The 27,701-nt window shown below is 42.2% G+C and overlaps 2 protein-coding genes across 2 annotated transcripts in view; one reads left to right on the top strand and one right to left on the bottom strand.

The window, feature by feature from the left end:
• The window catches only part of INTS6 (integrator complex subunit 6), a 92,652-nt gene extending 79,751 nt beyond the window's left edge, over positions 1-12,901 (top strand). The window contains exon 19 of the transcript XR_012495567.2: positions 12,763-12,901. The gene's annotated coding sequence lies outside the window, so the exon portion shown is untranslated. The remainder of the gene's footprint in view (positions 1-12,762) is intronic.
• Positions 902-27,417, bottom strand: SERPINE3 (serpin family E member 3). Its single transcript, XM_019752159.3, is given in 11 exon segments — positions 902-1,081; positions 1,083-1,183; positions 1,668-1,748; positions 5,271-5,276; positions 12,097-12,197; positions 17,785-17,824; positions 17,827-17,865; positions 17,868-17,972; positions 19,911-20,126; positions 21,038-21,265; positions 27,035-27,417. Coding segments are annotated over 11 exon segments (1,353 nt in total). The 5' UTR covers positions 27,291-27,417.
• Positions 27,418-27,701: the final 284 nt, after the last annotated feature.

The raw sequence follows: 27,701 nt of genomic DNA, 5'->3' as shown, positions 1-27,701 counted from the left end.
TAGGGTTGGGATGATCATGGTGAAATACTAGCAGGATATGTTCTGTTGGACTTTTTCTACCCAAATAATCCCCAAATAGAGTATTTCCTAGTGAATGATTATTTCCATCTTTTTTGTCACAAGTGTTCCTTTGATTTCTAGCACAAGTTACAGCAGTATGCAAATGATTCTCAGATAAAATGATGTTGACAGTATTTCCTTAACAATTTGTATAAAGCCTATGCGTAATTTTCATTATTCTAACTTTTGACTTTTTTCTCTCCATAAATAAAAATAATGCCTGATGTTTAGTTAAAGTAGATCCACTTTTGCTTGATTTTGTTAGTCTTGTTCCATCCTATTTCTTTTAACACACTGTTTAGACTTGCCAACAACTCTTTACTGAGAATCTCTTTTCCTTCCTAAGCTGATAAATAATTGTCAGAGGGGGGAGGGGGAACCTTAAGAAGAATAATTTGAATACTTTTTTCAGTGTAGTTGATGCTAAAGGACTTCTGCTTGTCCTATGTGCTGAAAGCTTGTTGCCTATACCATACCGGTTTTTAGATCGAGGTGGTATAGTGGGAATTAAAATTAACAAGGGCAAACATTTGATTTTTGTGTCATTTCAGCAAGCTTGAGAAAGATCAACAGAAAAAGTAAAGAAATCCAGGTGCATTCATTAGAATATTAGGGTTGCTGAGTGTCAGAGAACCACTACTTGGCTACTCTAGTAGTCTGAAGGAACTACCTTTTATCCTATAATTCCAAAGTTAGGCAACAATGGAAAAAGCATTTATCATTTATTTTACTTGCATGATTTTTCTAAGTCTCACCAGAAGTGGAAACCTGAATTTTAAAATCTACATCAACTACAAATGAGCTGAGAGATAAGGGGGGAATAAAAATCCCACGGAGGATATTAGTTTCCTTTGTAGTTATAAAATATTCCCCTTTCTCCAGTTATACAACACAGCAACTGGGAAGCTTCTGAAGCACCATAGAAACGAGCTACAGGGAATGCTTGATTTAGGCCGCAGTGGACAAATGAACCCTTGTTGCTAGAGAGATGCTGATAAATATTTAATTTATCGGAATTTTATAAAAAATACTGTAATACCTGTGTTGGGTTCTCTCAGGAAAAAGATGAATGGTCGATCTGCTTTACAAATAGGAATCCAAGACCTTTTCAGTAACAATAGAGCTGCAGGAAAGGTAATAGAAGAATCCCATTGCATTTTCTATTCATTTGAGGAAAGCCACAATTAAAATTGGGTATGAAGTCAGTTATGTCCCTTGATTTTTGAAGAACTAAGAGCATTCTAATGATATTCAGATTTATGACGGGGTGAAATGGGGGAAATTAAAAGGAAAAGATACCACTTAGTGAATGCTATGTCAATTTTTTTTTAACTATTCCATGGAATAAATTCCTTAATGAAGGTAATTATCAGAATGACTCTTCCTTTTTTATGGGGATGATGGTACAAATTTTCAAAATTGATAGCTCTTCCATCAGTTTTCAAAAACTTTTTTCTCTGTTAACATTTCTTTTTTTAAAACTGCTATATCACATCAGGACTTGGGGTTTCCGGTGGGAAGTTTTAGAAGTGTGAAAATTGAACTGGATTAACCTAATCCAGGCGGCAGTGTGACCCAGTGTCGCTGACTTCCCGTTTTGAGCATACCTGTAGCTGCAGATGCTTTAGTGCCTTCCTCTGAAACCTCAATCTTGACTTTGTGGATCGCTTCAGAAACATAAAATTCATCTTGGCCCAACCCCAGGAAATAAAAATGTGAATTGCTTATTGCATTTTTGATGCATTTAGTTTAGGGATTTGAGTACATTTTTAAAGAATGCACAGTACTTAACTGCTGCTAACTTGGTAGCTAGGGAGAGATTTGTTTGGAAAATTCTTAAGGTACAATATTTTATGCAACTTTCAAAACCTCAATTTTGATAGTTATCTAAAAATCTAATATTCGGAGCTGTGCCTTATTGTTTCAATAGTCATTTTAAAAATAGTTTCTAGTTAATATTTACATCTTATCTTCAGCCAGTATTTCTAAAACTTTGGTGGTACAAGAATCGCCAGAGTATGTGTTAAAATGCAGATTTGGGAGTCCAGGAATCTGCATTTTCAAGCTGAGATGCTGTACCTTGAATGCCATATTGGACTGTTTTAAGAGCCACTTTTAATGACTAAGTCAGAGGTTTGCACTATGGGCTTTAAAAGGCATAATTCAGTGTATTGAGACTGTGTCTAATGCAGGACTGCACTCTGTATATCAGCTATGCAATTAACTTGCTTCATGGGCTAGAGCCTGCAAAAAAAAAAAGAGAAGTTAGAACTAGAATAGATGGCTGTGTGCTAACAATTTCAAAGATAAGCCTAGCAAATAAGACTATGAGTGATAAGTTAGGGGAATTGACAGATTTTTGCAATTTAACCATTAATTTTAAACAACTCTCCCCAATGAAATGGTACTTGACCCAGTAAAGAATGAAAGGTAACAATCTTTAGAACTAGAAGAAACTTAGAAATCATTCTGTCCAATCTTTTCATTTTAGTATGTTATTAGTATGTCAATTCAGGTCACACTCTTGCTAAGAAGTAGAGTTGGGCATATACAGGTTTTCTGACTGCAGTGTCCATTTCCACCCATCCCTCCACACATACCCTACCACCTTTCAAAAAGTACTCCAGTCAACATGAGCATGCCCCTGGAAAGGCACCTGTTGTATGAGTTACTCATTTTGGTGTTTATGTATTTTGAAGCTTCTTTTGTTTTAGACTACTTAAATTGTTTTGCATTTTCATGCACATATAAGGAGATGGCAAATGAGGGTCATGAGAGAATATAACCAGCCCACAGTATAGAATATGCAGCATTTCATCCATCTTGTAAATTAGGTGTGCACAGGAAATTGTGAGTTGGCTGATTTCTCTGTAAGGAAGAGTTATTTTCCAGCATCATTGAAGGGGACCAGAGAGGGCCAGAGAAAGAGAAAAAATGGAAGCATTCACCTGGCATCACTTGTCCTAAAACCAGAGAAGAATCTGATTATTTTAGTATTTGGTCTTTTTCTGCAGATCTTTCAGAAAAGAAATTTTCTATAATTGTGGATAAAGAATGGTTCGTTGATGGTCATGAGAAGGTTTTACTAATCTGTGACTTCATTACTACTAATATTTTAAATAAATGGTAGTGAAATGCGCAGAGGTTCACTATGAAACCCTTTATCAGCTAAAATACAATAAACGTGTATGTGTTAGAGTCCAGGCACCTTGGCACATGTGAGAAATGGGACCAGTTGGTATGAATGAGTCCAGTTAGATGGGTTTGGCTATTTCAATTTCTTGAGATTGCAACTGATGAGTTTCATTTTAATAGCTTTTCTCCCTCACAGTACAGGAATGGTGCAATAATTGTTATTTACATGTTTGCACAGCCGTAAGCCAAGACCCATAACCTGTCAGGCCCCAGCGTCCACATCTCTTAAATTTCATCTCTGGTAAGAGTTAACATTTCAGAAGACCAACATTTGTGATCAAAGTAAGAATTCAGAACAGTTATTTGGCATAAGTGTTTTGGGTCACTAAATATGTCCTGACATTGTGACATGACTCAGCAACTTGATCTAAGTGCCATGTCATAAAAATTGTGCTGTGACCCTTGGGGGGAAAAAGAATTAAGGAGTCATCTGTGGGTTTGTTTTTCTTCTTGCTTTCTGTTGTATCACAGGTACTTTCATGCTTACTTTTGTTAAGCAGCTATTGATATGCAATTAATGAAATCAACCTAAAAAGGGGCCAAGCACAAAGGGATTCTCCTGGCTTTGGTCTCATCCTCTCCTGCAGTGTTAGCAGCAGCTTGATGCCATTGAGGTCACACAACCTATTTTCCGAAAATTTGTTCCCAAGATTGTTTACAGGTGCTAGTAAAAGGGTTCCCTGGTTAATTCAAATGGGAAATGCAGGTTGAGTAGTTTGACGCTTTTGTTTTTAGTAGAGGACTTCATAGAACCGCCAATTTGCTAATGTTGGTTGGTAGTGAGTCCTACAGGAGGACTATAAAATGTGTTTAACGATGGAACCATCCACACCCTCCCCTTTCTCCAAATTTACCAGGTTAGCTTTCTGGGGAACACAACTCTGGGAAACCAGCCTACCATAAACCCGTTACTCATACATTACATTTTAATATCCAAAGCAAATGAGTATGGTTCTTCCTTACTCTCCCTCCTGGCATTAGTCTCTACTCTTCTATTACATCTTCTAACATGTTTACATGTTAACCTTACTTTTTAGATTGTTACCTCTTAGGAGGCAGAAGCTGTCTTACTCATTTCAAATATTTTGTACTTTACTCAACCAGTATAACTGCTTCTGTGTAGTAAATGTCGGATGAATGAGTACTAGATGCTGCTCACACTGCACATGTGTTTCATTTCCTCTTAAAAATAGCGGCCTTACTGTTCTTTAATCTGATTTCACTTGTAAGGAAATGTTGGCTGGTATCTATAGAACCGTAGGGACACAGGACAGAATGGGTCTTGGGTAAGTCTCATCCAAATGATTGTTTCATTGGCCCTTCCCTTTGGTCGTGGAGACCATCATTCTTTGTTTGTGGTTGGTTATACTTTCAAAAGGTTTAAGAGTCTTTATAACATGACATTGTGTAAACACAAGATTACAAAATGTAAATCAATGTCCCTGCATTTGATCATCAGCTTCACATAAAGCAGGATAAACATATTTTCTTTGTCTTTTGTCTTTAAATTATTATTACTTTCTATTGGAAAATTCAGTGGCTTAAAAAAAGTTATCACCTGAATTTACTTCTAGTTTCTCATCTTTTTATCACTTAGTTTCAAAAGATGGAGAGTGTATCACATAGCTCCCAGCCAGGACACATAGAGCTAAAAAGAATCTGAAATGGCTCTGAAACTAGGCTGTGATTAGTTTCTTTCTCCATTCTTCTCTAGCCCCCTCCTCACACCTTTCTTTCTCTTTGCCCTAGCTTTATTGAGTTATAATTGACTTATAACTCTAAGTTTAAGGTGTTCAATGTAATTATTTGAGATATATATCTTGTGAAATGATTATCACAATAAGATTAGTTAACACACCCGTCACCTCACATAGTTACAACTTTTAAGTGTATTATCTTTTAAGATCTACTCTCAGCAGCTTTCAAATATAAAACACAGTATTGTTAACTATAGTCACCATGCTGTACATTACATCCCCAGGACTTATAACTGGAAATTTGTACCCTTTGACCACCTTCACCTATTCCTCACCACCACCACCCCTCCCCTGGCCCCCAGCATATAACAATCTACTTTTTAAGATTTTTTTAGATTCTACCTATAATTGATACACGGTATTTGTCCTTTTCTCTTATTTCACTCAGCATAACACCCTTAAAGTTCTTCCATGTTATTGCAAATGGCAGGATTTCCTTCTCATAACTTCTTTATCCATTCATCTGTCAGTGGACACTTAGATTTTTTCCATGCATTGTTGTAACTTATGCTGCTATGAACAGAGGGGTGCAGATGTCTCTTTGCGATAATGATTTCATGTCCTTTGGCTTTATATCCAGCAGTGGAATTGCTGGATCATATGGTAGTTCTATTTTTATTTTTGGGGGACACCTCTGCACTGTTTTCCATGGTGCCTGCACCAATTTACATTCCCATCAACAGTGTACAAGCATTCCCTTTTCTCCACATACTTGTCAGCATTTGTTATCTCTTGCCTTTTTGATAATTATTCTAACAGGTGTGAGGTGATTTTGTGGTTTTGATTTGCATTTCACTGGTTTTAGTGATGTTGAGCACCTTTCCATGTACCTGTTGGCCATTTGAATATCTTCTTTGGAAAAATGTCTATTGCAGATCCTTTGCTCATTTTAAAATTGGATGATGATGGTGATGGTGATGATGATGATTTGCTGTTGGGTTATATGAGTTCCTTATATATTTTGGGTATTAGCCCCTTAACAGATATGTGGTTTGCAAATATTTTCTCCCATTCTATAGATTGCCTTTTCATCTTGTAAGTTGTTTCTTTTGCTATGAAGAAGGTTGTAGTTTGATGTAGTCCCACTTGTTTATTTTTGCTTTTGTTGCTTGTGCTTTTGGTATCATATCCAAAAAATTGCCAAGATGAATTTCAAGGAGCTTCTTTTCAATGTTTTCTTCTAGAAGTTTTATGATTTCAGATACTTAAGAGTTTAACCCATTTTGAGTTAATTTTTTGTAAGTGGTGTAAGATAGGGGTCCAGTTTCATTCTCTTGCATGTGAATATCCAGTTTTCCTAACATCATTTATTGAAGAGACTATCTTTATCCAGTGAGTATTCTTGGCTCCCTTGTCAAATTCTTTTTGACTGTATATGCATGGGTTTATTTCTGAGGTCTGGCTCTGTTCCATTCACCTTTGTGCCTGTTTTTAATGCCCGCACCAAACTGTTTTGATTACTGTAGCTTTGTAATATAGTTTGAAGTCAGAAAGTATAATGCCTCCAGCTTTGTTCTTTCTCTGGATTGCTTTGGCTATTCAGGGTCTTTTGTAGTGCCATACAAATTTTAGGATCTTTTTTTTTCTTTTTTTTTTTTCTATTTCTGTGAAAAATACCATTGGAATTTTGGCATCAATTGTGTTGAATCTGAGGATTGGTATGGTATAGACAGTTAATAGTATTAATTCTTCCAATTCATGAACACAGGCTATCTTTCCATTTATTTGTGTCTTCTTCAATTTCTTTCATCAATGTGTTGTAGTTTTCAGTGCGGAGGTCTTTTACCTCTTTGATTAAATTTATTCCTAAGTATTGTTGCTGATGCAATTGTAAATGGGATTGTTTTCTTTATTTTTTTCCCCCAGATAGTTAACTGTTAGTGTATAGAAATGCAACTGATATTTGTATGTTTTTTTTATATCCTGCAACTTTATTGAATTTGTTCTAACTAATTATACACCACCATTACAATTTTAGGTAATTAGATTTTGACTATATACTTACCACTAACAGTGATTTTGCACATGTTTTTATAATGTTAATTAGCATTAAACATTTTCAGCTTGAAGAACATTCTTCAGTATATCTTATAAGGCAGATCCATTGATGATGAACTTCCACAGCTTTGTTTGTTTAGGGATATCTTTATCTCCCCTTTCATTTATGAAGGACAGCTTTGCCTGGTATATTATTCTTGGTTGACAGGTGTGTTTTTTTTCTTTTAATATTTTAAATAGATCATCCCACTCTTTCCCAGCCTGCAGAGTTTCTGTTGAAAAATTCATTGATCACATTACGGGGGTTCTTTGTATGTAACTTCTTTCTTCTCTCTTGCTACTTTTAAAATTCTTTCTTTGTCTTTGACTTTTGACAATTTAATTACAATGTGTCTCAGTGTAGCCCTTTTTTGGGGTTCAACTTATTTGTGATCCTTTGGGCCTCAAGAATCTGGATGCCCACTTCTCTCCTCAAATTTGGGGTTTTCAGCCATTATTGATTTAAATAGACATTCAGTTCCTTTCTCTTTCTCTTCTCCTTCTGGAATTCCCATAATGCATTATTGTTTCTTTTTTATGCATGTCCCCCAACTCCCACAGGCTTTCTTCACTCTTTCATCCATTTTCTTTTTGCTCCTCTGACTAGAAAATTTCAAATGACTTATCTACTTTATTGATATTTTCCTCAGGTTGGTTGCATCTACTGTTGAAGCTCTCTTTTGAATTCTGCAGTGTAGTCATTGTATTCTTCAGCTTCAGAATTTCTGTTTTTCTTTTTTGTTGTTGCTTTTGATGGTTTCTATTTCTTTGTTTAACTTCTTATTTTGTTCATGCATTGTTTTCCTAATTTTGTTTAGTTGTCTGTGTTGTTGTCATTTACTAAACTATATAAGAGGATTATTCTGAATTATTTGTCAGACAGTTCATAGATCCCCATTTCTCTAGGGTAGTTATTGGAGTTTTCTTAATTTCTTTTGGTGGTCCTCTTTTTCTTTTCCTGATTCCTCTTTATTTTTGAGTTCCTGCGTTGGTATCTGTGCATTTAAGAAAGCAGTCTCCTCTTCCAGACTTTACAGGCTTGCCTTTGACCTCCACCAGTCAGCTGGTAGCATTCTTGGGCAGGTGGAGCTTGCTGGTGATGTCTGTATTTGAGCGAGGCCATTGAGTATGCTCTGAGGTTCTGGGGGATGCTGCTGGTGGGGTTCTGTGATTGGGTGGGACTGCTGCCTGGCTCTTCATTTGGGTAAAGTTTCTGGCTAGGCTCCACAATCAGGTCGCACCACTAGCCCTGCAATCAGCTTTGGTTGGGTGAGTTTTCAGGCTCTTCCCTGGCAGGGTGGTGCCAAGATTTGATGCCTTGAATGGGCTGTTATGGGCTGAGCTCTGCAATTGCTCCAGGTTAAGTGGGGGTCTCAGGCACACTTCCCAACTGGATGGTGCTGCTGGCTGGATTTAGGTGGGGCACAGGCTGTGCCCTGAAGTTGGGTGGGACTCTAGGCTGGGCTCTCTGGGTGGGTAGTGCTGTACGCTGGTCCTGTAGCTTGGTAGTATTGTGGGCTCGGCTCCAAGGCTGCCCACTATTATTGATCAGGCTCCCTGATTATGTGGGGTCAGAGGCTATGCTCAACAGTTGGGCAGGGCTGCTGGCTTGACTCTCCGCCTAAACAGGGCTATACAATGGGCTTCTTGGCTCTCTGGGTTCTCTGGCCAGGCTTCCTGACTGGGCGTGACTTGAGATTATGCTCAGCTGTTGGGTGGGGCTTTAAATTTGCTTCCTTGCCTCAGTGAGGTGGTAGTATGGCTCAGCGACTGGGGACCCAAATCAGGCAGAGCTGCTAACCAAACTGTCCAGATAGGGCCACTGGCTCCTCTCTGCAGATGGGTTTTGCTGCTGGCTGGGGTCTTTGCTGAGGTGCCACTGCAAACAGGAACATGCTTACTGTAAGCCTTGTCCCCCACTTCTCCATTTCTCTCTGATCCCCAGTGGTCCTTGTGAGGCGAGACATGAGGGGGCCTGCCAGGAAGCATCCTGTAACTCTGGGTGCGCTGGATGTCTACCTTGGGCTCTCTTTTCCCACTGGAGAAACTGTAGGCCCGGCGGGCATTGTTGGTGCAGTGCTGTGTCAGCCGGGAGGAGGCGTGATGCAGTCAGAGTGTGGCCATTCCTCTTACGCTTCTAATACAGTCCTTCTCTGTGTTTCAGAGGAGTGCTTCAGCCTCACCCTGCGTTCTGGGAGTTTTACAATGGTGACTTGCTTGTGCACAGTTGCTAGTTGGTTTTCTTGGAATGGGGACTGACCTCAGAAAGGACCTATGTCACCATCCCGATGACCGATTGCAGAACAGTCCTCAGGTGTGGCGCAAGTGAATCACTGTACAGCCAAACAACTATGGGTGGTTTGCTGTAATCACAGGAGCTCGTACATCTTACTGAGCAGAGATTGGAAACTAATTACTTCCCTATAAAAGTCAAGAATAAAATAGTTTTTTTAGAGTTTCAAGTTCGTGCACAAGGAATATTTCTTGGATTTAGGAAGCATGGTTTTGTATCAAGCCTGCTGATCCTAGAGGAAATGGGATTCATCAAGAAGTGCGTCTCTAGCGAGTATCTTTAGTGTAAGTGAAACTGGGATTACTCTTAAAAGCTTCATGATAGGTAGGGTCAAGGATGCTTGAGGAGAAAAATTATACCCTGGGCCCAGTGGGGCCTCGAAATGTTACTGAGTAAGTTCTTCGGGCAGTGAAAAAGGATTTGATGCCATGAAGGAAGAGATAGGGGAATTTTAAATGGGGAAGAAGAATTTGAGTGAAATGACTCTGGGCTTTGGAACCAAATGAAAAGAAAAGGCCACATGTTCCGCTGTAGTGGTTGAGCTTCCATCAATAGTACAAGACTGCGTGGTCACCTCGTGTTAATTGTAGGAAGGGAGGCCAGCATTTGCTGATCACTTACTCTCTGCTGATAGTTTGCTGTATGTTAAAGAATTTGATTTCCACAAGTAAGACGTGAAGGGGGTGGTAGCTATCCCATTTTAGGAATGATGGAGCTGTTCCTTAGATTTAGTGGCTATGTCTCCAGAATTAAGTCAATAGCTCACTTGGGCACAGAAGTGACTAGTCTATTGATTATGTTTAAAGAAGGGCCACTAGAAAGCAATACTTTAGTTGGCAAACTTTATCTGTAAAGGGCCAGATATGAAATATTTTAGCCTTTGTGGGCTATATGGGGTCTGTTGCAACTGCTCAATTCTGCCACTGTTGCAGGAAAGCAGCAATAGATCATTTGTAAATAAGTGGAAGTGGATGTGTTTCAATAAAACTTTATAAAAACAGGTGTTGGACCACCATTTGATAACTCCTACCTTAAAGGAACAAAACATTATGGGAGAAGATTGTAAGGCTGGTGTGTTTTACCCGTAGGAAACATGAATGCAAGCTTTATACTTGGCACATGGTAACTGCTTAATAATTATGTAAGAAACCAGATCCATGAGCCCATATTTCTGCTGACTTAAACAAATACAAGTAGACTTTAATTGCATTTTTAAAAATGAGGTTGGGTATCTAAAAAAAGGTTATTTTAAAACTAGGTTAGATCTAGTCAGAGGCCCTTAAGGGCTTTGGAAGTCTTTATCGGTAGGGAAGCTGCACAGTGTGGGTTAAGCTCAGTCCTATTTGAGGGCGCAGGATTGATGGCATTTTAAAATGTACTTCTAGGACATAACAGCAGAGAGAGATTTAAGAATGATGAAGGAACAATCAATGAGTCATAGTGATTAATTGCCCGTAGAGTGGTGTGGAAGAAAAGGTCAAGAATGGCCCCCAAGTTTTGAACTACAATGATCTCAAGAAGGATGGTGTTGACATCAACCAAGATGCCGTGGCTGAGCTCCAGAATTGCAAGAGGACACTGTGATCGGATTTTTCACGTTATTAAAGATAGAGTGCACTCGAGTTCTTCATCCCTTGCTCTTTCCGTGACCTCTCGTCTTCCTCTGCAATGTCAGATTATGCCTGTGTTACCAGGGAAAGTTTCTGTTTGAGTCGTTCAACCAAGTCAACAATACTTACTTAGCATCCACTGTGTGCCAAGCCTTGTCAGAGGCACTGCACCCACATACTTGACTATCGCTTTGCTTATTTCTTTGCACGTTTAAACAGTGAGTACAGAGTTGGTGCATTTTAAAAATTCTAGAATGAATTCTTCCTTCTGTGTTCTATTTGATAAATCTCTGCCAGTTAGTCTGTTTGGACACATCTAAAGCCCAAGCCAAGACTTCTCTTGCAGACCAAACTCCCATATTTTCTGTGATTGCTTAAGAAAGAAGATTCTGAGCAAAGAAGCAGGAAACTTCTCTGTGCTGTAAGTTCTAGCATTCAAAATAGAGATTCTCCAGCTCATCAGGAAAGGAAAACATCAGGGCCAATGAAAATGCCTGCTACAGTGTCATCTTCGTACAGATAACTTACTACTATCTATTTACTATTTACTGCTATCAAATCATAAGAAAACACAGCTCCTATAGTAATAGCATGTCTACTGTGGGCAGAAAAGTTTAATATGGACTCTGGGAAGGAGATAATTTTAGGGCAAGGTTACAGGTGCATAGGTAATTTGAAGAAACAAAGTTGGGTGGATGAGGAAACGTTTCAAGGTTAGCTCATTAGAAGAGGACAGAACAGGTAGAGGGCGGGAGGCAGAAACAGGGTGATTGTGAGGCTGGCATGACGGTGGGAAGTCAGAATCCATAGCTGTGTTGCTGCACCAATGGCTCTGGCCTGCTCCTCGTCATGATGGGCAGAGGGAGGGCGAGTTGTAGTGTGTCCTGTGGTCATTGGCCTTATCTGAAGGTGGTCTCTGAAATTGGTACTTACAGATTAAAAGAAACCTCCTCCCCCACCGGAATTTGACTTATCAGAAGCAACACATTCTTATGAAAGAAAAGCACCTTCTTTATTCTTTTAAATACTATTGACTCTGGCTAATTGCCACTGAAGGCTCTGCAGAAATGAGAATTCCTTAATCAAAATATGATAAAACTTCCTACGAACACAATGCGAAAAAGTTTGGAAGAACTGTTGTTACCTGAAATTCCTTTCAAGTTAGCTTTGAGTGGATCAAAAAGATCGGTGACTCCCCAAGAATTTAAAATACTTTTTAAGTCAAAATGATTTTGGATCCTAAATCTGAAAAACAAAAACAAACCATCAACTTTCATTTAAAATTTTCATTCAATTTGTTTTCATACACACCATATGAAATCCAAACTCCCAACTTGGAAGTCAGGGTTCTCCAGGCTCATTTGCAGCTTTATCTTTCATTGTTCCTTCCTGTAAACCCTACTTACTGAATAATCTAACTACACAGGGCCCTTCCCACCTCTGTACTTTTGCTTCTGCTGTTCTTTCTAGGTATCCTCCATCTCCCTTGATGGCCTTTGAATCACTGTCCTTTCCTCTAAGCCCACTTCAATTGTTATCCCCTCTTTTCCAGCTGTTTTGCAACCTTTGGCTGTGAAAGCCCCATTCACACTTTGTTCCACTCATTTGATACATTGAATATTTTGCTTCCTATTCCTGTTACTTATAATATTATAAACTACTTGAGAAGAGAGGCAATCCCTCTCCATTTTTTATTTCCTAATAATTAACATTTACTCAGTGCTTCCTATGTGCTAGGCACTAAGAAAAGTATTTTATGTGGATTATTGTACGATCACATAACTACATTATTATTATCCTCATTTTACAGACGAGAAAACTGAAGCTCAAAGCGTTGAAGGAATTTGCCCAGGATGACATAATGAGAGTGCAGTGGGCTCAAGTCACGTCGAGGCTGTCTGAGTGCAGAGCTTGCCATCTACACTTCGCTACCTCCCACCTCGTGTGGCATCTCGCACATAGTAGGTGCAGAAAAAAAGTTGTCGACTAATTGACAATTAATAGAGTCTCATTTAATATGTTCATTTTATTTTATTTTTTTTCGACTCAATATGTCTATATTTGATAAGACATGTTTTCATGTTTGCTGTGTGCAGTGTGTGCCTTCGACACACAACAGGGAAGGAATGCAGTTAAAGCTTTGGTTTTCCTAGCAAGTGCTGAGAGCTAGAAGAATCAGCACACTAACTTCGCAATATTTCCCCAAGGGCAAGTTATTTAAAATTTTACTGTTGAAGCAACTTTAAAAGGTTGCTGACATTATTTTTCTTTAAACATAAAAAAGTTCAAAATGAAATTTAGATCGTCTTTTTCTATAATCCACGTAGAAATGGACAAGATCATTTCATGTCAAAGGTCTTCATTGCCGTACAAGACAATGTGACACAACTTTTTTGTTTTGTTTTGTTTTGTTTTTAAATCAGTAAAAGAAACTGGGTCTTAGAAGCTGCAATGATCTAAGCAGCAGTAAGTTTGTGCATTTGTCCTTTTTGTTTTTGTTTAGATATGTTTAAATTATCACATGGCTGGCACGCCTCATTTGCATGAAATTCTGCACCATACGTACTAATTTAGTCAAGTTTACCCCCCCTCCCATCCCAGGAAAAAAAAATTACTATGGAAGATAATTTTCATTGAAATCTAACCAAACTTTGTTAAACAAAAGTATGAGATTTTCTCATAAAGGGGTTTTGGATCTTCAGAATAGTTTCTAGAAAAGGTACATGCTTTCTCCAAGCCAATGCTGACATTTCTCAAAAAAATTTTGGACCACCTCTTCTGAAATTTTCTTAAATACTTAAAACACATTCTTTGAAGACGCTTAATGCTGAGATATAGCAGTTAAGAATATGAACTCGGGAATCCAATGCTGGGGTTTGATTCCTGTCTCAGCCTCTTACTAGCTGAGGGACCTGGGACAAGTTACTTTACCTCTTTTGGCCTCAGTTTCCTCATCTGTGTGAAGATTAAGTGAAATAATGCTTGTAAAGTACTCAGAACAATGCCCAACACAGCTCATGAACTTTATTGTTACCATTGTGATTTTACTGTTTCTCAGTGATACCGCAAATGAGCTAAGGGATGTTTGCAGCCAAGTATGGCAATTATGGTAGGTGATAAAACTGGGTAATATAATTTTTAGTAACTAAAGATAATAGTAAAAGTGAGGTATGATTATAAAAGATGAGTGATTTTTTTTTCTTTTATGGTTATGAAGGCCTGTCCAGAAGAAATGCTACAAAAATATCTTGAGTTTAAAAAAAGCACCCTTTGCCAAAACCAGACAAGGATAGCACAAGAAAAGAAAACCATAGGTCAATGTCCCTTATGAATAGATACAAAAATCCTCCACAAATACTAGCAAATTGAATCCAGCAACATGTAAATCACACCATGACCCAGTGGGATTTACCCCAGAAATGCAAAGTAGGTTCAACATATGAAAACCCAACAATGAACAACACCATATTAATAGAATAAGGGACAAAGGCCACATGATCATCTCATTAGATGCAGAAAAAAAATTGACAAAATCCAACACACTTTCATTAAACACAAAAACAAAAACCATTCAACCAATTTGGGATAGAAGAAAACATTTTTAACCTGAAAAAGGGCATCTACAAAAAAACTCACAGCTAGCATCATACTTAATGATCAACAACTGAATGATTTCCCTCTAAGGTCAGAAACAAGACAAGGGTGTCTACCATTTCTATTTAACCTTGTACTGGACGGTATACAAGGCAGTGATGAAAGAAAATGAAATAAAATGCATCCGGCTTAGAAAGAAAGGGGTAAATCTACCTCTATTCAGAGATGACTTGGTCTTATATACATATAGGAAATCTGAAGGAATCCCCCACAAAGGAAAACAAGAATGTTAGAGCTAATAAGTGAATTCACCAAGGTGATAGGATATGAGATCAAGATACGAAAATCAACTGTTTCTTTATACTAGCAATGGACAATCTGAAAATGAAATCCCATCTATAATAACATCAAAAGGAATAAAATACTTAGAAATATTTAGAAATAAATTTAACAAAAGCAGTGCAAAACTTGTTCACTGAAAACTAAAAAGCATCACTGAAAAAAACTAAAGAATATGAAAGATGCTGTGTTCATGGATTGGAATATGTAATAGCGTTAGAAAACTATATTCCCCAAATTGATCTACAGATTCTACACAATCCTTACCAAATCCCAGCTGCCTTTTTGGCAGAAGCTAAGTTGTAATAGTTCTTTACATATTCTGGATACTAGTCCCTTATTAGATATATAATTTGTAATATTTTCTCCAGTTTTGTAGGCTGTCTTTTCACTTTCTTGATGGTGTCATTTGAAGCATAAAAGTTTTTAATTTTGATGAAGTTCGATTAATCTACTTTTTCTTGTGCTTTTTTGTGTGATGGCTAAGAAACCATAGCTTGACCAAGGTCATGAAGATTGATGTCTATGTTTTTTCAAGAATTTTAGCTCTTATAATTAGGTCTACCACCCATTTTGAATTCATTTTTGCCTATGATATGAAGTAGAGGTCCAATTTCATTCTTTGCATCTGCTATCCAGTTGTCCCAGTGCCACTTATTGATAAATCCCACTGAATTTTCCTGGAACCCTTGTCAGAATCAGTTTATCATAAATGTATGGGTTTATTTCTGGACTTTCAATTCTATTCTATAGGCATAAATGTGTATACTTTTGCCAGTACCACACAGTTTTGATCGCTGTAGTTTTTTAGTATGTTTAGAAATTGGAAGTGTGAATCCTTCAACTTTGTTCTTTTTCAAGGTCATTTTAGCTGGCTATTCTGGGTCCCATGCATTTTCATATGAATTTTAGGATCAACATAGTGTCCAAAAGTTTTTGCTCTTACTAAATGAAAAATGGAGGCTGACCATACGCTGACTTTAGAGCAGGTCATATTAAATGATGAAGGAATGATTTGCAAAACTGGAGGTAAATTCTTGCTCAGAAACTGAGTTGTGTCTACCATGGTCCACAGTTTTGTACCCAAATTCAGACCTACAGTAGTTTTAATTCTTTCTCTACTTATTCCCTAAAAGCTAGTTGGTTTGTTTGTTTTTTCTTTAACTTGGTGAGCTTTGCTCATGAACTAGTCTCATTTCCCTAAAAACTTCTATCCTTTTTGGATAGCAGTCTTGATAGTCTTAGGAAGATTAAAAAAAAAAAAAAAGTTATCTTACCAGAGGGTAAGGGGGGGATGGTAGGAGAGGGTAAAGGGGGTCAAATATATGGTGATGGAAGGAGAACTGACTCTGGGTGGTGAGCACACAATACAATATATAGATGACATATTGTAGAAATTTTACTCAGCACTGTCATCCCAATAAATTTAATTTTAAAAAAAGTTTTCAAGATGAAGTCAAGTATTAACTAATACGTGCATTACTATTATCTCTGGTTTCCCGTCCCTTTCTTGTCCTCTAGTGTTTTTCAGGGTTATTCCTTCCAGTTTATGAGTTCTAAAAGCAGAATTTGTGACAATGGAAAGTTCTCAATGGAGCTGGGCATTTCCCTGGGGCCTCTTCCTTACATCAGCTGCTGCAGGATGAGGTCACCCATGTGTATCCTAATTCCAAAAAGATTTGTGGCAAATTTCTACACCAGATTGCATTTCTTCTCTACTTTTAACATTGAAAGCTCCTCTTCCTTCACTGAACTTCCCTCAAACATAATGGAAAGAATTGTGTTGCTTCTGGTCTGTGCCAGAGAGATCTGTTGAAATATCCAGACTTCGTGCTTTGATTTGGAGTCCAAATATTTGGTGTGGAGAGATAAGCTTTACGTTAGAATTAAATTCACCTTCTGCCCTGGCTATGCCAGATGCCACTTTAGACCTTGACCCTTAACTTACTGGGTCTCTCTTTGTGTGTTTTTATTCTAGTGCCCGGACTTATTTTTAACTCCCCGAGGGAGCACAGCCAAAGCGTCTGGCTCAGCACTGCGGAGAGCCTGATCAGTAAGGAGGGCAGTGGGAAGCAGCGTGAAGTATCCACATGCGGAAAATGAGCCCTCGGACAACAGTCCTCACTTAATGCTGGTCTACAAATGAATTATAAATGTACTCTGATATCAAATGTGCTGGAAAAGCTTACCATTTAAAGAAGTTCAATGAGGAATCTTTTGTAAAGTAGTGAGTTTTACAAATAGGTTTTGCTTTGGGCAAGCCAAATCCAGCCCCATCATTTAACTTTTTAACAATTTGTATTTGTACCTATTGGGGTTTCTTAAAGAAAGTCTCACCTCTATTTACTTAGAGGTGAAAGAAGGAAAACTTCAGCACAGAGATGTAAAGTCTTAAATATGTATGCCTTAATTTGGCTCCTGATTAGAATTACATCTGTATTTGTTCAGTTACGTAAGCTATCTCACCTCTGGAAAGAATCTTTGAAAAATGACAGTTGTATACGAGTACTCTTAGAATGTGATAGGATTTGGGGTACATTCTCCCAAAGTAACTGCACTGCCCTTCTTTTCCTGCTCAGACAACTGGTTGTGGCATGAAGCTGAAGTGGGGTCCTGGGGGGCTCTAGTCTGGCCCAGTAAAGGTATGGTATCCCCTCTTGAGAAGACCCCAGGAAATTAGTTCTTTTCAGTCTGTGTCATGAGCTAGTCAGCAGTGATTCTGAAATAGACCTAAACTCTAGGGTAACTCTCCCTGGCCTAACCTCTAGGGGTGCATGAGACAAGCTGGCCGAGTGGTTAAGGGCAGACCCTGGAGTAAGACTGCCCGGGTTCTCCAATCCAGACCAGGCCACCTGGATTAGGCTGCAGAGCACCCAGTGAGGACAACGCAGCTGCTTACCTGGGCAGGAACACGTCCGTCCTGGCTCTCCTCAGGCTGGAGTCCAGATGTGGATGATGCTGGCTGTGAGATGGGGCTCAGCGGGGTGTCTTGGTCACGAGGCAGCACCAGGAGTAGACTCACTGCACTTCCCAGATAAGCCAGCTCCAGTACCTCCATCTGATGGCCCACAGGGTCCTGGTACTGGCCTGGAAGGTCAGTGGACGGGGGTTAGATCTGTCCCAGGAGCCAGGGGGACCACCAGTGCCAGACCCTGGGAAGGGCCAGCTCACAGAACTAAAAACAATACATTTTATTAACAGGGTGTCTACCTCACTCTCAGGAAGCAGTTTAAGACCAAAGATTGTTGGGTGCTGCTGTCACCTTTTCTGGTCTTAGGACCATAATCTCTAAGATACCTTCACAATGTTTGAGTCACAGGGCCCGCAGTGGCAGGACATGGTGGGGCCTATGACACACGGGAGAACCATAGGCCCTGTCTTAAAGGGGCAGGTACTCCAATCCTGGCCTATTGTAGCCACGTGGGGACCCAGGCTCTTGGTGCCAGATCTTCCTATATTTGAACAAAAGTTGTAAACCCAGATGTCACATGAAATTTCTCAATTCTTAGAACACTGCATAGGACAAACACAACATGATTTGACCTGAGGACAGATAATTTATACCCTGTGACATAAGCAAATAGGTCCTCTGTTGGACAGCTGGGAGTTTGTGGGTAATGGCAGTGGCTGGCCACAGACAAGTGCGGCCCATTGAGCAGAGCGTAACTGCAGAAGTGTCTAATGGGACAGGTGGCAGCGGACACAGATGGCCAGAAACAGGGAGACCCAGCAAGGGTTGCCGGTGAATGCACAGGCAGCAGCCAGACCCAGTGATGGGGCGGGAGGGCAAGTAATATGGAGCGATCCAGGCAGGCTGAGGAGACCTGGCTGCCTCCGGGAAGTTTCAGGCCCCATCCCTTCCCTGGAAGGACGGCGAGGCCTGGGTCTAGTGTTGGGGGCCAGCAGAGCTGGCTGGCCACTCAGGCAAAATCTTAAACTCAGTGAGGAAAGGCAGGGGCATGGTTCACACTCCTTACTTTATCTGTCCAAACAGTAGTTGCTCAGCCTCTGTTACGTGCCAGCTACCGTGCAGTGCATCCTGGGAAGCACAAGAGCATCAGGAAACACCAACCAGTGTGCAGCTAACAGTCAGCTTACCCACCACGAGTCACAGCAGCAACAGGCAGGTGTTGGGAACAAGAACTGCACTACGTCGTAAATGTACATTTACTTACCCAAAGGCGGTGTTCCAGTCCCATCTTACTTGACCTCTAGTAATGATTATTGGTCGAATAAACAAATGAATAAATTCACTGAGCGCTCACAATATGTCCTGCATGGACTCAAAGCAGTTTTCTAAATGCTACAGTTTCTAAAACACTGATTTAAATTTCATTGCCTTTTTCTTAGATGAGAACATTGTTAGTCCCACAATGGACTAATGGAAGAAGACAATGGACTAGTGGAGGGAGCTGAGCCCCGCCAATGAGGGAGAGGAGGTGTGAGCAGCAGGGCAGCGGGGTCCCTTCCTCTCTTGCCTGCTGGGGCCCCACAGAAGTGTCCACACCACACACCGGTCTGCGGGGATGGGGGCACTCACTGGCATGACACACCACCCACTGTCCGGGATGAGTGACCATCAGGCAGGGTGGGCAGGCAAAACAATTGTATTTCAGGACCATGGTACTTTCAGTGTGAGCATGCTTTCAAGAGCCTTTTAGACACAACTCTCAACCTTCTATCCTTTGTCAGCACCAAACAGTGAAATGGTGTTCAATTTATGGGAATACCTGCTGGGGGAGGGGGTTTGGTTCAAACATTTTTGGTTTCACACTAACTCCTCCATTTACTAAGTGCAGAGGGAAATGTCAAGCATGAAATGGGTTTCTCTTCCCCATCTGCTTCCTGCCTGTCCCTTTGAGTTTCACAGCTCCCTGATCTTTCCTTATTCTACACACTGCACAGCAGCAGGAACCACAGGAAAAGTCAGCCTGACCATTTAAGAGCAGAGACCTGGCCTCTCCTGGCCCACATTGCTTCCGAGGGTCTCTCACTTTAGACGTGGCTGGTGGGAAAGAAGCTCGCCACAGCTGACCTCGGCCATTTGGTACATCACGGGGGCCTGGAGGACAAAGCCCTGTGCACAGGTGAAAGGCGGGAGCTGAGTGTCCGTGGAGGAGAATCTCTGCCACCAAGCGCTTTGAAACGACATGGTGCCAACAAGCACCTGCTGAGCAAATGCTGCTCCACCTTGGTCCCACGTCCAGCCCCCTGGGCCTTCACCTGCAAGCAGGATAGCGGCTGTGTGGCTGATGTCTGCGTACATGCTCGGAGGGCGCCGAGGCAACCCCGAAGTTGGGTTTTAGCCTGCTTGTTCGTACCTATTCGCTGCAGAATCGTGTTTATAACGAGCTGTTGCTGAAGACCAAGCTTTAATTCTCTCCTGAACAGGTTGGGATGCTCTGGCTGGTTCCGGATGGTTCCATCTGGGGCTGTTTCCCAGGAAGCATTAGGCATGCGCTGCTCAGGCAGAGACCCCTGGGAGGGGCTGAGTGCTGTGCTGGGAGAGGCTGCACAATATCGCCTTCGCTGTACCCCATCCCCCAGCTGCCGACTGCTGCACCTCATGCCTGGCAGGGCTTTTGCTTAGACAACAACTTCCAGGGTCCCCAACCATCCCTCAAGGGGTGGGTTTTGTTTCAGGCCTTTACTTATTTAATAAGCACATACATTGGGCTAGGCTCTGTTCTAAATGCTTTCATAAACCCTCACCAACTCCGTCCACCAGTTCTCTTGTTATTCCCAGTTTTACAGACGGGGGACACCAAGTCTTGGAGAGGTTGTCCAAAAGCACATACTGTTAGTGGGGAAGCTACTATCCACACAGTTGCCCAAGACAGAAACCTTAGATTTGAACCTAAGCAGCTTGGACCCAGACTCTGCACGGCTGCACCAAATGCTCCTCTTTCTTAGAGGACAATCGCCCTGGGGTTGAGAGCAGCTAACTGTGACCTTGGCCCCCTGGCAGCACAATGAGCTGAGACAGGGAATTTTTAAGTCAGGGTAGGGTCTCCCTAGAGGACAAACTTCTGCTGCAATTAAAGGAGGCCCAAGGACCCATCCACATGGTTTCTGACAAGTAATGGGTGGTATTCTCTTTCTAGTCACCTGACATGTCCTCATCGAGGTGGACAATTTTCTCTTTCCTGGACTCTGTCTGGAAGCCCAGTCCTTGGTCTGGATGGTGGTGCTGTTGGGCTCACTAAGGTTGGCGGGCTCCAGGGTGCAGTTGCTCCACCAGGAGACCTGCTCCAGAAAACAGGGGGAGAGCGACATTCCTGCTTGCACAAAAAGGGTGCAGGCCAGCTCCATCTTGGTGCCTTGCCTGGAGTTGCGTAGCTTGGCATAAATAGCATGCAAGAATTGTCTCACCGTTTGGTCTGTGAGAAAGGTGGATAAATTGATAATGGTGTGAGTTGGGAGTTAGCACAACTCTGTTTGCACCCTGCATTGAAATGGGGCCCCATCAATTCCTGTTTTATAAGGTTCATCTACCATATACAGTCAGTTTTGTCTAGTCACAGCTAAATCACTCGGGAATTAGCCTGGACTCACAGATTACAAGTTGGGGGGAAAACATGCCAGCTCTGAAAGAAATCAGGCTGTGATTAAGTTGACTAGAAAAACACTGTGGACATCCCAAGGCTATTTTTCCGTAACTTCTTGATTCAGAAATGTTGAGCAGTGCTAGAGTAGCGGGCTGGGAAAGCTGCAGGTCTGGTGTGCAGTGCGGTGGGGCTTCAAATATTTATGAAATCAATTAACACTGATAGACAGTAGCCAGGGTGTCAGGTGGTCAATCTGTCTTGTACAGGGCCGAAAACCCATCCCCACAACTGCACATCACAAGCCTGAGTGACATTTGGGTGAAGGCTGTTTTAGAATTATGCTTTTAATTGGAGAAACACAGAGGAAAGGTAAGAACACGTCCCATCCCCCACTCCCTTGACCCCAGCAGACAGCTCATGTTATTAATGTCGGCAAGTGCCTGCAAGAAGGCTGAGGAAATAATAAGCATTTGAGAGAGTTGATAGTTTCCACGTTGTTGGATGGCGGCTTGACTTCCATTTATTTACTGCTTATACAGGAGATTGCTTCCTTTCCTCCATAATCAATAGTGGATTTCTTTTTCACTCTATCATTCACGTCTGTGGTTTCTATTCTCTCCTAGGCATCAGGAGCTGGGGTGAGGCCTTACCTACTGCTGAGTCAGAACACAGCTGAGTATCCCAAGCTTTCTGCTCCCAATACATGCAGGCTGGGCTTTTCCAGCAGTCAGGTCCGCTTCCTGGGCAGGCTGGCTCTGAAACATGGCCCTTCCCTTGTCGCCCTCACCAGTGGTTCCTTCCTCTTGGGCACAGCTCTGTGGCTGTCCACAAATCTCCTCTGAGGCTCATGATTTGTACCCTCTTCCTGCACCACCCTGACCTGGCTGTTTCTCTCAGGACACATGTTAGGATGTATTTCTGAGTTGGCTTGGGGCCCATCCACTCTGACACCCTTCATGTCACAGAGGCCGGGCCATGAGGCAGCAGGAGACCCCCAACTTGCCTGGCCAAAGTTCTCTGAGGGTGGGGAGGGGGGACATGGGCATCCAGGATAAACCCTGGCCAGGGCCCCCAGCCACCAAGCATGGAACACAGTTTTGGACAGATTTCACTCGTCCGTAAACTTTTACTACTAAAACTGCTTCTTAGAATCTACAACTGCAATGGAAAAAAAAAAAAAAAAAGCTCAGTATATATATATATATATATATATATATATATATATATATATATATATATATATATCTCGTGAATTACAGCCTAACTCGAATGCTTGCCTTTTATTTTAGTGAGAAAAGAAAGGAATGAAAAAACACCTTATAATCACGTTTTCCTCTACTATGTACTTACAGAATCATGTTCCTCTAGAATGCTGACTGTCTCCAGGGGCGACCTGAGTCACTTCTGTGGCCCAAACTGTAGTGTGACCTTAGGATGGTCACAGAACTCTCCTCTTTGTACCCGCATCCTCTGGCCAGGGGACCGGCCGTTCTTTCAGCTGGACTCAGCAAAGCACTGGAGTGAATTGGCTTGAGAAATCTTTCCTCCACCTGAGCCTGGTCTGCCCCTGCTCCTCTGCACACGGGAAGAGCTTTCCTAGACGGTGTCGGAACATACACGGCCAGAATAAAAAGTAAGGAAGGGTGACGGTGTTCCCAGACTGTGCCAAACGCTCTACATTCGTGATCACGTTTAATTCTTTCAACAATGCCGGGAATTAAGTGCTATTATGATTCCCGTGTACAGATGAGAGAGCTGCGCTCACACAAATGAGTAAACTTGCTCAGTGTCACCAGCTTGCAGGAGGGGGTGCTTCACTGCCCTCCTGCCCACAGGTGAAGGACAGGTGGGCTGGGGCACTCTGGTCCTGTGCTCGAGAGAGCCTTTCCCTCTTGGAATGAATGTGGGCACGAGGCACATGGAGCACAAAGCCTGCGATTTTGCCTTATTGCTGTGCGCTGCCTGGGGCCTTGTTGGCATCAGGGCAAAAGGGGCGGATGTGAGTGATTACCAGTGCTCATCCCTGCAGCACTGGAACGAGAGCCCTGCCACTGCTGCCTTCGTTCCTCCCGGCCTCCTGCTCCTTAAAAGCCATCTTTCTTGCTAGACAGGGGCTACAGAGTCTACTAGAATGTCGGGCAGGAAGGGAGGCAGGGGAAAGAAAACCATGGCGGGGTTGGGGGGCTGCCACGCATCAGGAATGTCTGGGGAAGGTGTGGGGGTCTGAGGAGAAGGTCCCTGGGATGGGCGCAGAGTGAGAGGAAAGTGCTAGAAGAAGAAGCGGTATCTTCATGGGTCCTGCTGCAGACCAGTCTTTTAACTCGCTTGCGAGGCCGGCATGGAGGGTGCCTGCCTTTTTTAACACATTTGCTGAACCAGCCTTCTTGAATGTGACACTGCATCTGACAGGTCCTGACTTTGTGAGGTTCATGTACGTATAAGGTTCATATTCTCAAGCTATAAAAACCATTGTTGTGATGCTGATCGTTTTAATTGCCTGAAAATTAAAAGAGGGTTAAGTTTGGGATGATGTCCAAAGGGTATGGTTGGGCTGAGCAAGTAACAGGATACCTCTGGGAAAACTAGAGGAGACAAGGTGCTTATCTATTTATGCAACTGCTCAGTGGCTTTGGGTGGGGCTCAGGAACGGTGGAAAGAACATAGGATTTGGAGTCAGGGAATCTGGAGCTTGAATCCTGGCTCCACTACTTGCCCGTCGGGTGAGCTGAGTCTTGCCAAATCATTAACCTCTTGTCTTATTTGTAAAATGGTGATTATTAATGGAGACCTAGAGATTGTATGTGGTTTCTATAGGGATCAAATGACATCATGACTGTAAAAGTGAAATCCACTCCCATCATCAAACAGAATTCTCTCCAAGGCCACCTCCATCTCTGAGGCCTGTGTTTCTAGCAGGATTCTTGTGCTTGATTGAAAGCTGTAAAATGTTCTTTATTAATTTATGTGGAAAAGCGATGGAAATCCCTAGAAATTATAACATCGGGAAATTGTATGTTTCATGTAGTGAAAACAAAGGTGCTCTCTGGGGATACCACTTGTGTCCGTTCTGAATCTCGGGCTGTGTTTGTGTGAGCAGCAGGTGGGAATCCTGGCAAAGGTCCTGGTTGTCACACATTGATGGAAAACGCAGGGAGAAGAGTCCTCGTGTCCCACTGCAAACGTGGCTAGAGCGTTCTGTTCATTAAACAGGAACAAGGCCCCAAGACTCTGGGACATGCTTTAATGCTGAGTTTTACACATGGTTTATTGGTCTGTATTGACTAGGAAAAGAAAGACTGGGCCAGGGCATGTGGTGGGCCCTGGTGGATTGTTTTAAGTAGCACACACCTGATTCTCTGAGCTATCTTGGGGTAAACCAGACTACAGAGGTATTCTATTAACCAGAACTCTGTAAGTGGTCCAGTCCTGTTTATAATAATTAACCATGACCCCATGAGATAATAAAGTAGTTTGTGAGTAAGGGGGGAAAAAGGTAGGATTACGTTCCACAGAGTTTGGCTATTAAGCATTCTTGACATGGTAATTCTTTTTTTTTTTTTTTTAAGATTTTATTGGGGAAGGGGAACAGGACTTTATTGGGGAACAGTGTGTACTTCCAGGACTTTTTTCCAAGTCAAGTTGTTGTCCTTTCAATCTTAGTTGTGGAGGGTGAAGCTCAGCTCCAGGTCCAGTTGCCGTTTTCTAGTTGCAGGGGGCACAGCCCACCATCCCTTGCGGGAGTCGAACCGGCAACCTTGTGGTTGAGAGGATGCGCTCCAACCAACTGAGCCATCCCGGAGCTCAGCGGCAGCTCAGCTCAAGGTGCCCTGTTCAATTTTAGTTGCAGGGGGAGCTGCCCACCATCCCTTGCGGGATTTGAGGGATTGAACTGGCAACCTTGTGGCTGAGAGCCCACTGGCCCATGTGGGAATCGAACCGGCAGCCTTCGGAGTTAGGAGCATGGAGCTCTAACCACCTGAGCCACCAGGCCGGCCCCGACATGGTAATTCTTGAATGGGCTCCATGGAAACCCTGCTAATCATATTTGGTTAACCAGGTACCATGATTGTACCTGACAATGGACAATTGACCGCGATCAATCCCCTCTCTCTGCAGAATAGCTACACCTGCATTTCTCACTTTCCTCTTAATCCTGATCTCTCGGAGACCCTGTTTTAATTTAGGCTGAAATGCCTGCCCCTCTGTCGTATTTCTATTTGTTCTTCATAATCCCGTTCAGATGTCATGTCTTCTGGGGAGCCTTCCTGATCGGCCAGTGGACTAAATCATCCCCCCTGTACTAACTGATTTCAAATAAATACTCTTCCCTGCATGAGAGTGTATTTCTATATGCATCGCCTTGTGAGACCGGGCTGCTTGTGCTCAGAGTTTCCTTCTAGATCTGAATGCCGAGCTCCTGGCACAGCACCGGCCTGCAAGGCAGGCGCTCAAGAGCACTTGATGAATTGCATTGCACTGAATCTCATGTGGCTGAAAAAATAGCTCCATGGCTATGTCCATTTCCGTAATATACTTGCTGGGAAAAATTAAGCTCGATAAATTGTGTTTGTCTTTGGTTATCCCCGAAGAGAAAATACATTTGTCTGTTGGCCAGCAGGATCACGAGAATTGTTTTGGCAGGGGACAGGGTGTGGATGGAGGTAGAAGGGAAGCACAGCTCGTACTTGTGGCCTGACATCTTGAGTGCTATCTTTTCCTTGCCACCTCAAGATTCTAGCTCAAAGGAAGTTCTCACTAAGACTGTGTTGGTATTAGTTCTTGTACTTAGTAAAAAAAATGTTAACTTACACAAATGTAACTCCCATCATTATTTATTGTCAATTTATTCTAAGACAGAGAAAAAATTATGTGGCTGAGTGTCTGTGTTAGCATGAAGTTGGTAGGTTGCTACCAAGGCCAAACATTAAGCCAGAGGCCTTGAGGGTAGGCCAGGTATGCCTGACCTGGCATTCCTGAGGCTCTTGCCACTGCTAGTAGAATCATTCTAAAATACATAATCAGAGAAACATGTTGGTAGATACAGCACTATCTAGAAGTCACAGATTTATGTAAGCAGTTTGGTCAAGGGTATGGGCTCTGGAGCTACACAGCCTGGGCTTGAGTCTCAGCTCTACCACTCACTGGCTGTGTGACCTTTGGCAAGTTGCTTAAACTCTCTGTGCCTAGTATTCATCTCTAAAATAGGGATGATGATATAATTACCTTCCTCAATAGGGTGGTTGTGATAATTAATTAAATTAATATTTGTGAGGCGCGTCGAATATGGCCTGGCATCTCGTAAGCATTGTTAAATGAAATGGAAAAATTGCCATGGGACCTGAAGTTAAAAAGGAACTGTAAAAAGCAACAAGGGTAACCACAATGTGCAGTTTAAATGCCTTCTGCTACATTCCTGTCAAGTGGTCATCTTTCTCTAGGTGCCCACGACTGACAGCATGGAGTGCCCCATCTCCCGAGGCAGGAGGAGTGGGAGAGCAAGGAGGAGAGTGAGTGTGAGTGTGAGAGTGAGCATAAGAGTGAGTGTGAGAGTGACAATGAGAGTGAACAGCAGAGTGAGCAGGAGAACGTGCAGTCTCCTACCCTGGGTGGTATAACCCAGGGACTCTGCCAGCTGCCAGCCAGTGTTCCCTGGGGCTCCAAACTCCACCATCTCCAGAGGGATGGACACGCTGGCAGGAGAAATGACAACATTTGTTCCATTTCTGTCTTCTGCCACACTCGGGTAGAGGCGGAGTGCAAACTCAGTCTTCAGCAACGTCAGGTCCTCTGGGAGGTTGCTGTTTCCTTCATGGAGGCAGGAATGCAGGAGGAAGAGAGTGAACAGGAGAGGCCGCATGGAGGCAGGGAGGGATCCTGCAGTTCAGAGGGAAGAGACGCAGGGTGAGGCAAGAGACTGTCACATCCTCCCCAGAATGGACGGGGACATCCCTGCTCTGTGCGTAGGGGCTGAGAATGGCTCGGGGGTGTGTGTGCTCATTTAACAAGCAGCCCCAACTGCTTTACTGCATCGTGTGTCTGCACTAGAAGCCGTCTCTGTGAAGCCAACCTGTGAGTTGGAAGACCTGTAGTTTAGGGCTGCTTCTGTTCCTCACTCGATGTGTGACCTTGGCCAAGGTCCTGGTCAGATCAGAAGCAAACCATTATGTTGAAAAAGAAATGTAAGAAGGACATCCTACTCATTTTCCTTGGTACTTAGCCAGCTTATAGCTGTGCCATGTCTATCATTAATAATAACAATAACAATAAT

The sequence above is a fragment of the Rhinolophus sinicus genome, chromosome 16, assembly GCF_057876585.1.
Source record: "Rhinolophus sinicus isolate RSI-liver-muscle chromosome 16, RSI-T2T, whole genome shotgun sequence".
Classification (NCBI taxonomy): domain Eukaryota; kingdom Metazoa; phylum Chordata; class Mammalia; order Chiroptera; family Rhinolophidae; genus Rhinolophus; species Rhinolophus sinicus.
Note: the sequence above shows the minus strand (reverse complement) of the source record. Positions and strands in the feature narration are given on the sequence as shown.